Source organism: Calidris pugnax, unplaced genomic scaffold (genome assembly GCF_001431845.1).
Source record: "Calidris pugnax isolate Ruff unplaced genomic scaffold, ASM143184v1 scaffold25, whole genome shotgun sequence".
Lineage (NCBI taxonomy): Eukaryota > Metazoa > Chordata > Aves > Charadriiformes > Scolopacidae > Calidris > Calidris pugnax.
In genome coordinates, this window is record NW_015090805.1 from 3,409,228 (window position 1) to 3,421,558 (window position 12,331).

The window sequence follows — 12,331 nt, forward strand, 5'->3', positions numbered from 1 at the left end:
CTTGAATTACACAGGCTGCTGCCATAATGCTGTACGCGACAGATGACTGAATGGGCAGCCGCGGGAGGCTCAGTGGAAACCTTTCCAGAGCAGACTGGCTTAGCAACCTCAGAATTTCCTTTTGGTTTCTTTTCGATAATGAAGAAAGAAAACGGTTTTGCTTTTAACTATGACTTCTCAGGAAGAGGTGAGTGAAGCTTTGGGAGCGTGTGGTATCCTCTAAATAACCGACGCATCAGTGTTTAGCTTTTGTGTAGTATAATTCACAATGCTGTTTTGTTTCCCATGGACAACTTACTCACTGGTTAGAAGCCTTTTTGTTTAACATTTAAAAATAATGTACAACAAGCTATCCTTTTCTCTGCCTTAAAGATAGCAGATTCTATATAATATTTAATTTATGTTCATTAAAATGTATATGAAATTTTATCAATGAAAGAGTAGTAACCTTATTGGAGTTGTTTGCTGAAAGGTGAAAAGATACTCCAGGCGATTTAAAGATAGAACCTCGCTGACAAAACACATATTCTTTGCTAAGCATTTTCTGGGACTGACTCTGCAAACACCTACGCTGCTTTTACAGCTTACCAGCTCCACTGTCTTTAGCAAACCTGGACCTATTTCACACCAGTGTGATTTCAAAAATCTGATTCCTTTTGACACTGACAGTGTGGAGAACTGGAGTCAGAAGTTAGCATTTCAAAGCTCTTCACCCTGAATTCTAGTGTATCCCATTTCCCTTGTTTCTTATTGTGTAGAAACTGATCAAAGGTTTTCTGGATTAAAATTCAGTGGGCTTGTGCACGAGGATCCTGTCAGGTGCTGTGCAGGGTGTCATATGCTTTTTAGTCTTTCTCCTGTTTCCAGTTGCAATTAAAGAGCAGGGATGGATTCACACTTCTGGTGTGAGTCATTAAAGTAGCTATGGTGCTTAGACAAACTTGAACAAAATGTAACTTCAGTAGTTTGCTAGCTAATAAATTATAAGAGCTCATCTCACAAATGTGAAGTAGACAACATTTTACAAGGTGGTTTCTTTTGGTCAAACACAGCATTCTTGAAAGTGTGTCTGTGGATTCACAGAGTATCTGTATTGAATTTTGAAAAATGGAATAAAAACTGAAGTATTAAGCAAAACTACATGTCGCTTCATGTCATGAGAAGGATGACAGGTTGGATTTTTTTATAGAAATAATTTGTTTAATCATTATGTTCTTTTTTTTTTCCCCTCTCTGTTGAGCCAGGTACAAGAGACAAATCCCACTACAGGAAGTCTTGAAATCATCTCTATTACGGAAGATGAACCGCCAGTGTCAGAAGTTCAGTTTTCCTTCAAAAGATTTTTCTTCATACCACAAGCAAAAGTGGACCCCAGTGCAGATGGATCTGGTAGGGATACTGCACAGCTTTTTGACCTTTGTAATCTAAATGGCTAATGTAGGTCTTTAACCTTGCAAAACTATGCTTGCCCACTCAGTCAGAGAAAGCAATCACTTAGAGAAAGAAGAAACACAAGCTCACTCCCTGGGCCATGAGGTTTGCCACCATATTAACAGGTGATGACATCTTGTGTCAACTTGTGTGTGAAAGCATTTTTTGCAGCCAGATTATTCACATACTTCAGCGACATAGCATTTATTTGCCCATGCTTTTCAGACACATTTTTGAATGGCTTATTTGAAATTTTATCAACCTGGAAATTGGTCCATTAAAAAACTACTTATACAATACAGCAGCCTTGGAAGAATTGCACGCATGTCTGCTACTTCCCATAAGTTTCATGGCAAAAGTACCCATTAAATTCAACAGAGATAGGCTGAACATCAAGAATGAACCTAGAGTAATTTAATTTTCTAGTCCATTAGCTACTAGAGCTGTGTAAGATTTTTAGCATACCAGACACCAACTCCATTGCCAAAACCATTTACTCAGCTGCTGCTGAAAGGATCTGTGCAGGCTGGGGTTTGCTTATGAGTCTATAAGCACTGGGAGACACTCCTCATCCTTGACTGATTGTAACTTCCTGCTAATCTCAAATTCAAAGCTTGAAGACTGAGGGGGTGAAGAGCCGCATGAATTAAAATTTAAGACAAGGTTCTGCCAGTTCCTGTGAGTACCCATGACTGGGCTGTGTATGCTATTTTCCCATAGTTTGCCCTTAGTATACCAGAATACATTTCACACAAGTGAACCATTCATTATTTTCAGTGGAATCTATTGTTTTCTTCCAGATTGAAAATACCACTAAGTTGAGGTCAGCTATGGAGGTTATTGGAGAGCAGGACAAGGTCCAGTTCATGAAATGTATTCAACAGTTACTACTGATGCATATTTTAACTTTAGATGCTTTTTTTTACCTTTGATAACTCAAAACTCAGCCTTGAGCCATTGCTCAGTTCAGTCCTTGCCTTTATAGCAAAACTTTGGCTAGATCTCCTTTTCCCACATTTTTCAAGCTACCTTCTACTTTGAGGGTCTTGGTTTTTTTGCAAATTTAGCTTTCTATCATTTTCAGTTAACCTTGCTTCCAAGTCCAAAAGGACCAGTAACTTTCCTCCTTCTTGTCTTGAGTATCTATTTGCTAGCTTGTCCTGTCTTCTTTCCAATCTCCCTGCTCCTGTTCAAATCCTTAGGCTCCTCTTACTTGTTTCCATGTCTCTGTTACCCCAACTGTGCAGGAATGCATCACGCATGGGATTTAGCTCTCCAGTGCACAAGGCGGAGCTATGAGGCCTCCGGCTTCATCCCAGGATTTTCGTTGTTCCAGACACAGTGCTCAGAGTAGCATCCAGCTGGGGCTACAGCTGGAGGGAGCACCAGGACCATGGGCTTGGTACCAACAAGAGTCAGGAGGCATCACAGTCAGGCACAGTTGTAAGGAGGAGACTCAAACTAGCATGTTCTTTGCTACTTCTACTGAAAGAATATATTAATCCTCTTCAGCTTTCTAAGGTCTTCAGGGAGTATGCCTGTACCCTGCACACACGTTTGATTACACAGACAAAACAGGTTTGAATTTAATTTTTCTTTGGGGTCTCACCTTTTCAGAAGAGGTGCTTATATACTTCCAAAGCTCTCAGTGTGATGTAGCCCATGAAAATAAAAAGTTAGAGCACATAATTAACAATTGCATTGAGGACAGGCCAGGCGCTCTGGAGGGGCACAATTCAGACCCCTTGAGAGGCAAATGCTGGAGGAGTATCTGAGAGCACTGGCCATCCCCAAAATGCTTGGAACCTTCTCAGCCTCTGAGCTGGGGAAACGGAATCCCTCCAGCCCAGTCATCTCAGAAGTGTATGCAGGGGTTACTACTGCCATCTAGTTTAAAGCTAGATAAATCTTTTTCATTGCAAATTCAAGCTGATTTACCTTCACAGAAGCTGTTCTTTCTGTTTTTAGGAGAGATCGAACCACCTTCGATGTGCCATGCTTTTGTCTCCCTAAAATACTTTCCGTATATCTGTGGTTTATTCCTTGCAGTAATCCTAGCAGTTGCCATTGGCCTGGGTGGTGAGTATAATTAGTTATTCATTAAGTTCTCGCTTAACCATTCAAATGCTTAATTTTTCATGAGCCCTTTACTTAGAATGGAATTAAACTGCTACTGTGGCTTGTTTGCTGAAATAAAAAATCTTGTTGATGTGATGGCTTTAAATTTTATTTACATGTAAGCATAAAATAGATTTGGCACTCATGAGAAGATTGGTGTAATACTTACAACAGTGGGAACCTGCAGCACCAAGATCAAACTTTGCTGATTCCTCTCGGATGGTGAGCTTAGAGTTTAGAAACGGGGGGAGGCTGCAAGTAACACACACCATATTTTTGTCCTGTAGTTCACTTCTCTAAGTTTGTTTTCAAAGAACTTTCCCCTGTCACAACCAACCTCTACAAAGGAGGAGAAAATGCAGAATGAGTTTAGTTGTGACTAGAAAGTGTGACCTGCCCAGGTCTGGGTGCCAAATATATTGATGCTAGAGCAGTGCCTTCACACCTGCAACAGGGATAAACTTGCAGGAGGCTGAGGCATCCCCTCAGGAAGAGGGTGCACTGGCCGTATTTCGTGAGCATCTCCTTGCCTTGCTGCTGAGGGACTGAAGAACCAGTCAGAAACTCACCATGGAGTGAAACATAAACTGGGTTGAGGGAGCTGGGAAGGAGCCAGTGCAGGGAGCAAGGCTGATGCATCCTACAAGTCATTACTAATGGATGAGTTTAGCAGCACCATGTAGCAACCTCCAGGTTGTGTTTCAAAAGTTCCTAGAGTACAGGAGTTGTCTTTTTATTAGCAAGACAGAAATCTGGCCAGATAATGGAAGTCAGAAGTGTTAAATTAACATCCAAGTGTGTTTTCATCACCGTGTTTTCTTTCATTCTTGTTAGTTCAATACAACTGCATTGGGAAGTTTCGCTGCCGATCATCCTTTAAGTGTATCCAGAAATCAGCCAGGTGCAATGGTGTCTTCAACTGTAAAGAAGGGGAGGATGAGTACGGATGTGGTAATTTAAATTTGATTATAAATCCCTCCTACCTCCTCCTGTAGCATCTGGCACATTATCAAGAAATGCATGTCGTAGAGAGTTTGGGTGAGACAAGAAAGATAGAGACTGATGGATTATCTAAATCACAGCTTCAGAGGAACAATTTCTCTGAGGTATTGATTTACAATGTGTGATAAAACAAATGGCTGCTAAGATAAATCTAATGTTTGCCGAGTACTTTTACTGCCATATTGGGCATGTTTCTCTATTAAAAGTCTTGATCTTTTTAACTGGTAGTATTTCCTCTGCCTGCAGGGTATGCCATCACTGTGTTATGGTATATATATATACAGAACCCCCTGCATTCACTGGCACACAGTTACACTGTGCCAGTTTTGAAGATCAGCTCTGGCTTTTGTGCATTGAGTACTGTGGAATTTGTTGGAATTTGTTCAGGTGTGAAATGTATGCCCCCATGTCTGAGTCTTTCTCTGTAATGGTGTCACAGGGCCATTTGAAATCATCCCTCCCTGTCCTCTGCTATGGAAGCTGACTGTGATGCTTTCTGCATCTGGAGGGAAAGGGGTCTAGTATTAGTAAACAGAGGAACTGATTTTTAGATCAGCAGACTTGTAATTTTGGCTCCTGTACCTACAGGTCAGGAGGCAGCACAGCTCTCCCTCTGTGAAATGAGAGTGAAAAAGAGCCGTGAGCTTTCAGCCCCAGCTACCCCTGTGCAATGCTTTCAACCTTGGGTGTGTTTCCCCAGGGAAACCCCCGTCTGGCAGTGGAAACCACGTAGATGTGCCCTGTCCCAGTTCCAGGTGCCTCCCATCCAGCCAGGTCTCCGTGCCCCAGCAGCGGCCGTGGTGCAGAGGGCAGGGGGGAGGAAGACATGGGGACATGCAGTATGAAGGGACCGTGGGTGATGGATGGCTCTGTGTCTGGGCCTCCTGCAGGACTTAGCTGTTGGTCTCTCAGCTGGAGGCAGCTCCGCACAGCTTGTTAGCTCAGTCCTGCGGCCAGGCTGGCATGAAGAGCTGCCTGTGCTGAGCTGAGCAGAGCCAGGCTGGCGTAGGGAGAGTGTCCTTGGAAGCCGAGCTCCCAACCTGGCATCCCTCTTCTCCCCAGTCCCTACCCACCCATCAGCCCAGGGGTGCCAGCCCCGTGTCAGCAGAGAGAAGAGGGCAGGAAACTCCATGGGCGGCTGGGAGGAAGTGCATCCACCTCAGCACAGGAAGTTCCAACCACCTTTCATCGCTTATCTTGATCTTAGATTTCCTCAGTGCCAAGCATCTTCATCTCCAACTCACTGCAACCAGCAAGACTTGCTGAGGCTCACTGGAGGGCAAGGCAGCCTTCTCCATCTGCATTAGAGCACCATTCCATATCCATTCCCATGAGGATAGGCTTTTTTCTCCTGGCTTTTCTAGTTCAGTGTACCTTGGTTCCCTTCCTTAAGCGGGGAAAAAAACAATGTAGAAAAATTCTACATAAAATCTCAGTGAGACAAGAAAAGTGAATACCACAGTGGTGCATAGACACAGCTGTGTACGTGTTGTACACCTGGTGGTTCTTTTTCACAACTCACTCAGGCTCTTTTTCCTCTGACTCTCAAAGTCAGGTTGAGCGGCAAGAAAGCAGTGCTGCAAGTGTTCACTTCTGGATCCTGGCGAACAGTCTGCTCCGACGACTGGAAAGCGGAGTATGGAAATACTACCTGCAAACACCTGGGTTTCTCAAGGTATGAACACAAGATGGAAGAAACTTTATTTGGCATTTTGAACAAACTGTGAAGATTACAAGGTTTCTGACGAAACCTTGTATTCGTTTGTGCTTTAAAAGAGAAAAGGACTTAACTATCCACCTTTGTGAATGACATGGTGGAGGAGGTTTTGGATGATGTGGGAAACAGTCCTGAATACCTATGCACTGCAAATATCATTTATTACTGCTCTAAATCCTGGATGATGGGTAAATACAATGGTTTGGTTAAATCTTCCCTATGGGGTGCAGGTGCCTGGATCCTACTTGCCTCTCTAGTAGCTTACAGACTATCAGAAACACACTAAAACCATATGAGTATTTTCCATTTCTTTTACCTCCTCTATAGGAAAATTGCATATGCAATTCATGCCATTACATCTGTTCGGAATTAAGGTCCACTTTACAATTAGAGAAGAACCTGGTGAGGTGGTTCTAACTGGATGGATCTCATTCCTGGAAAAGCACCAATGCTTTCACAAACTTTCATACTTGAGATAGAGTTTGAAGCTGTGACTTGCAGTGATGCTCTGTTATTTCTTACAATGGAGTAATTCTGATTTCTGCATATTATAGTTAGCAGTATAAAGCTTCCTTGAATAAATTCTTGTTTCTTTTAGGATAAAACACATCTCAATTGTTCAACACAAAAGACAGGAAAAAATTACATATTGTTCATCCTCCTTGCTGCTAAACATAACTCTAGAAAAAGGAGACAATAAACTTGTTAGTGCTTCAGGAGATGTGTGACTTCCACACAATTATGGTAAAAATATGCACACGTTATAAGAAGTGTTTCTTGGGGAGGATAGGATTACTTTATCAAGTGTCAGAATCTGACTATTGTGGTTGCTACATTGGGGTTTCATTAGAAGAACCGCTGAATTATTTAAACGGATTACTGAAATGCTGTCTGAGGAAGCTGTGTTTATGGTTTATTTGCAGTTACGTGAGTTCAGGTTACCTGCCTGTGGCTGCGGTCGAAAAACAGTTTCAAAGACATTTTGTGTCCCTCAGCCACTGGTTATCAGGGGATCAAGCGACATCCCTGCACAACGCAACAAACCTCAGGTATGCCTCAGCTTGTTCATCCTGACAGAAAGAGAACAATCAATAGAAGGAGAATTGCTAATCGCTTGAGATTGTTGCCTATTTTTCCAGGCATGTAGTGCTTCATAAGCGGTTGGTGTTGTTATGCATCATAGACCAAGGTTCAGTAGCAGTCTTGCTGGAATAGGAATGAGGAGCCTGATCCAAGCCCCATTAAAATCTACAGAGGCTTTAAAATCAGCTATTTGAAAAGCCTATTTGTCCCACGATCCCCTTTTTTTGCAAATGGATAGACATTAGACACTTATCTTTTTCTGTTGTGGAGCAGTTTATTTCAGTTTACAGATCCCTAGATATTTCCCAGTGGGGCTTGTGAGCCCTTTATGGTCCATTTCTTCCTCCTGACAATCGCTTGTTTTTCTTAGTTACCTTTTCACTGAGAAGCAAGCTATGGATCCAAGGAGACTATAGATCACATGTTAAAAAATGCTGATAAGCCTCCCCTCGAGGAAGAGTGAATCACACTTTAGCAGGGCGGCATATGGTCTGCAGACTCCCAATGGTGTTTAAGCTACTAACTTAAGTATTTCAGCTAAATGCTCCTAACTTAGATATTTCCACTAAAGGCCCTAAGTAGATTGGACGAGTACGTGACTTTATGTCTCCCTCAATATATGACTTGCTTTTGAAAATAAGCCCCACAGTATTCCTGAATTTGAACTAATACTGCACTGTCTTTTCATCTTAGAGAGGAATGCACTTCTGGCAATGTGATCATCTTAAAATGTTTGGGTAAGAATCAGGAAAAGTGAAAATAAAATCAGAAGCTGTCCTTCGTCTGCTGCTGCAGGGCAAGAGTTGAGAGGAATTGTGTGTACTCAGGGGCATACCATGCTGTCAATTTATCACTCCAAAGAAAGATTGTATTTCTTAGATAAAATATAAAAGAATTTCAGGAGGAGAGAGTAGGCTGGGAGGGCAGATTGGGAGCATCAGGTAGCAGGAGCATTTTGGTGAGAATCAAAGTAGAAAGCAGAGGTTTAAGGATTGTGAGTTGAGCCTGTGGAGTGATACCGTAATTCCAACTCTTCGCCATCTCGGTGGGGAAAGGGAAATTCTGTCTTAACATTTGAACTTTCAGCCCACACTACTCCATGTCAGTTAGTTTTCAGATCAGGATATGAAAGGTCAAAAAGCAACAGAAAAATAATCACCAGGGGAGAGGAGATGCTTCAGCCTACATGTGTGGACCCCTGGGACCCTGTGCATTTAAGGAGGGCAGAGCAGTGGGTTTTACATCTCAGCTGAGCACTATGATTGCAGAGGAGATGTGAGCCCCACAGCCCCCATACCAGCTGCCAGGGTGGGAGGGAGGATGAAAAACATCTGGTGGCAGCCACAGCCAGAGATGTGGGCCATGGGAATGGGGACAATCCTGCTGCAGAGGCCACCTGGCGTCAGCAAGACTGGGAGCAGAGGGGATGAAGGTGACCAAATACATGACTGCATTTCCCCCAGGGACCATAGTCTTTGCTTTCCGGTAGTGTGCGGGACCCGGGCCAGCTATGGGCCACGGATCGTCGGGGGCAACGCGTCCTCCCCCCGGCAGTGGCCCTGGCAGGTCAGCCTGCAGTTCCACGGCCACCACCTCTGTGGAGGGTCCGTCATCACCCCGCGCTGGATCATCACAGCCGCCCACTGTGTCTACGAGTAAGTCCCTAAGTTGTCTTGCTCACTGATGTCACTTGCAGCAGATTCGGGAGTGTGTGTGTGTGTACTGCAGGGTAGGCCTAATACACGTTTTAATGCAATCTCTTGAAAACAAACTGCAGGAGAGACTGGATTAACCTTATTTCACTGGCTTGCTCCATAACATTTAAACCATCTCTCTCTCTTCTTGCACCAGTGCAAGTCTTTATTGAAAAAAAACCTCTCCACAAAGTGGTCTAAATCAGTGGTCCCAGATTTCAGATATCCTGGGCAGTCCTCTCTTCCTGAGAAATCAGCTTAAAACAACACTTAAGTGCTAGATTTTAGCTATCCTGATCTGCAACTTCTGCACATTGCATGTAGGTTAACAGCTCAGGAGGAATTTGAACTCTGCTGCTCTGGTACCCTGGAGCTGCAAAATAAATCACACCAACCTTTTCAAGTTGACAGGATGAATCAGTGGTAGTGAGTTGTACTGTGCTTAGTGCCCTTTACAACATACTCACTGCTCCTTTTTGTGCTCTTCCAAGTAGTCTTCGGATTGTAAATAGATGCTAAACAGTTATTTAAACTCCCCTTCTTTGTGTAACTATAAACATAGCCTTCTCACTTATTTATAATGAGTTGTCTGGTTTTCCAGGTGTTTTTGTTGCCAATAGTGCAGGATAGCTCTTCTCACTCTCTCCCAGAGACATTTATAAAGCTAAATGGAATTTATCTGACCCCTTTTAGGTGCCCACAGCATGGATGCCTGCTTCTGAGCAAGTCATGTAGGGTGCTTTTATACCCAGTGGAGAGAAGAGACTGGACAGAGAAATCCCTCTCCTTGATCCTCTTTAGAACCCAGTGTTGCCATAAAAATAATTAGGAATTAAGCATTTTTGGCCTTTAGTCCTGCACAACCCAGCTGGTTGTGGTGTGTTCAAAGTCTGATGGGGATGGGAGCTGTTAACACAACTCACATCCCTGGAGCCTTTTCCCAGCACTGCTGCCAACCCACCACTAGCCTGGTGGGGTGAAGCCAGGAGAAGAGGAGTTGCTCACGTGCTGGAGGCTGAAAGATGTGGCTGCTCGTGCACTGGAGGCAGAAGCACCTTCCAGAAGGAAAGCCTCTCCCTTGAAAATGCGTTGCCACAAGTGCTGCTGATCTAGCCCAATGGCTGAACACAGGCGACAGCATAAATTGCTGTGAGGTCACGTAGGAGGACAGACAGTTTTTTCGAGGTAGACCAGTGCAAAGCCCTCATATGTTTGTAGAGAGCTGCACAGATAATAAACGAGTGACCCAGGGTGTTGCTAAGATTAGTCATCCTCTCTGTATATTTTGAAATGAGACGCAAAACATAGCCAACATTAATAGATAGGCAAGCAAGTGCAGCAGACTGTAGCTATTTGCCTGGGGAGATTTATGTTGTTCGTAAGCTCAGGAGACAATTAGAAAAGCCGAGAGTTTTCTTGAAGATTTTTCATTCTCTCCTACCTCTTTGTTTCAGCCTGTACTTGCCAAGCTCATGGAGCGTGCAGGTTGGTTTTGTGACTCAGCAAGACACCCAGGTTCACCCATATTCAGTGGAAAAAATTATATACCATCGAAATTATAAACCCAAGACAATGGGAAACGATATAGCATTGATGAAACTGGCGGCACCACTTACCCTCAATGGTAATTCTTTCTGTTAGCTTTCACTTGACTTTCTCACCTTTCTAGCAAAAAGTCTTTCCTAGTACAGACAGGGAAATTTCTGTTGGTGCCCTACACCCGACCCAGGAGAGCCCAGTGGATCCCCGCTGCCTCTAAAAGTGATGAGAGATGTGTAGCATAGATGTAGCCAGCCTGCTGCTCTCATGGGAAGGCAGCAATCCCTGTTTGGTCTATACCAGCAGAAACCCACCCCCGCCTCAGTATCAGGAACTCCTCTGTACTCAGTATCCAGGGGGTCACAGGGCTCTGCAAAGTGTTCCCACTCCATTGTGGTACCGGCTTACCAAAGGCATTTAATAATAGGCAAACATTAACTTTATTCTTTCTAAATATTTTTCCTATCTAAAATAAACGCCCCACCTCATTTTACTCGGAGGTCACAGAGATTTTTATCCTGTCCTTTCTGTGAGTATAGGGAGATCCAACAGTGTCCGAAGCTAAAAGTCAAGCTTAAATTTCAAAGAGAAGGAAAGGCGATTCAAATATGATGATGCTTTTAAATTAAAACTACTTTTATTTTCCCAGCAGGATGCTACCTACAGCTGACACAGTTAGTGAAGTGAAATAATGTATAATAATATTGTATGAATTTAAATGATCACCTGCCAATACTTCCTAATCACTGTGAGCTCTCTGCGAAGGGGAGTTGGTGCTCTCTGACGCATCTAGATCATCAGTTCCTAAATCAATTCCCTTGAAATACTTTAAACTTCCACTTTGAATGAAAATGAATCTTGATTTTGTTCTGTTTTATTTCTCAGCTAGTGGTGTTTTCTTTTGCTCAGTGATAACTTTGAGAGGCTGTCAAGAACAGTAATGGCTCTGCACCTGAACCAGATACCCACTATGTCCCGGGGAGGGGCTGGGGGCAGCCTGAGGGATCTTGGAGGCTCCAATCTGGAGGCCTGATGCTTTGAGCTGTGGACGGATGAACCACTAGGAATTGTCCAGTAACACCTCATATCTACCCTCCCTCTGCTAAGTGCCAGCTCATCCTGACAGGCTGCAGCTTGTCCCCAAAAGCATCAAACACTGATTATATTACATGGTGTTCCGCGCCCCTGAACAGAAAGGTGCTGAAACTCTATGAGCCGGTGGGTGGGAGGTGAAGAGCACCCCAGACATCTTGTTGCCCTTTCAGAAGAGGGCAGAGATGTGCATGCATGGCTCTTTGGAGGTCCTGCTGGACAGAACCTGTTGGGAGGCCCTGTGTAGTCCTGCTGTGGTTAGCCCAGGCCATGTCTCTGTCTGAGCAGGGCCCCGTGGGGTCTCCGATCTGCCCAGCAGCTGCGGAGGTGGTGTGGCTCTTGTTTGCTCATTCTTCGGTTTATTGACATGCCAACACCTCCTTTTGTTGCTTCATACTTGAAACTAATTAGGCCTGGAGTAGGTACTGATTCAAACCTTGGCCATAAGACAAAAGACCTGCAGAGATGCCTTGGCTATTTCTGGGGAGGTGGGTAGTGGTCATAACAAGTTTCCTGCAAGTTTTATTGAGACATACAAATTATTGCTAAATTTTAAAAAGAATTCTCTCTTCTTTCTCTCTCTCTCCTTTTTTTTTTTTTTTTTTTTAAAAAAAAGGTCACAAAGAGCCAATTTTTCTGCATATTTTTGGTGAAC

General features: G+C 43.6%; 1 protein-coding gene across 1 annotated transcript in view; it reads left to right on the top strand.

Annotated features, from left to right (window-relative positions):
* Positions 1-169: 169 nt before the first annotated feature.
* TMPRSS3 (transmembrane protease, serine 3) overlaps positions 170-12,331 on the top strand; it is an 18,197-nt gene continuing 6,035 nt past the window's right edge. Inside the window, exons 1-9 of the mRNA XM_014938055.1 lie at positions 170-187; positions 1,245-1,389; positions 3,400-3,510; positions 4,384-4,500; positions 6,103-6,226; positions 7,192-7,317; positions 8,045-8,088; positions 8,841-9,006; positions 10,500-10,669. Of these exons, the coding sequence (XP_014793541.1) occupies positions 170-187; positions 1,245-1,389; positions 3,400-3,510; positions 4,384-4,500; positions 6,103-6,226; positions 7,192-7,317; positions 8,045-8,088; positions 8,841-9,006; positions 10,500-10,669 (1,021 nt within the window). The remainder of the gene's footprint in view (positions 188-1,244; positions 1,390-3,399; positions 3,511-4,383; positions 4,501-6,102; positions 6,227-7,191; positions 7,318-8,044; positions 8,089-8,840; positions 9,007-10,499; positions 10,670-12,331) is intronic.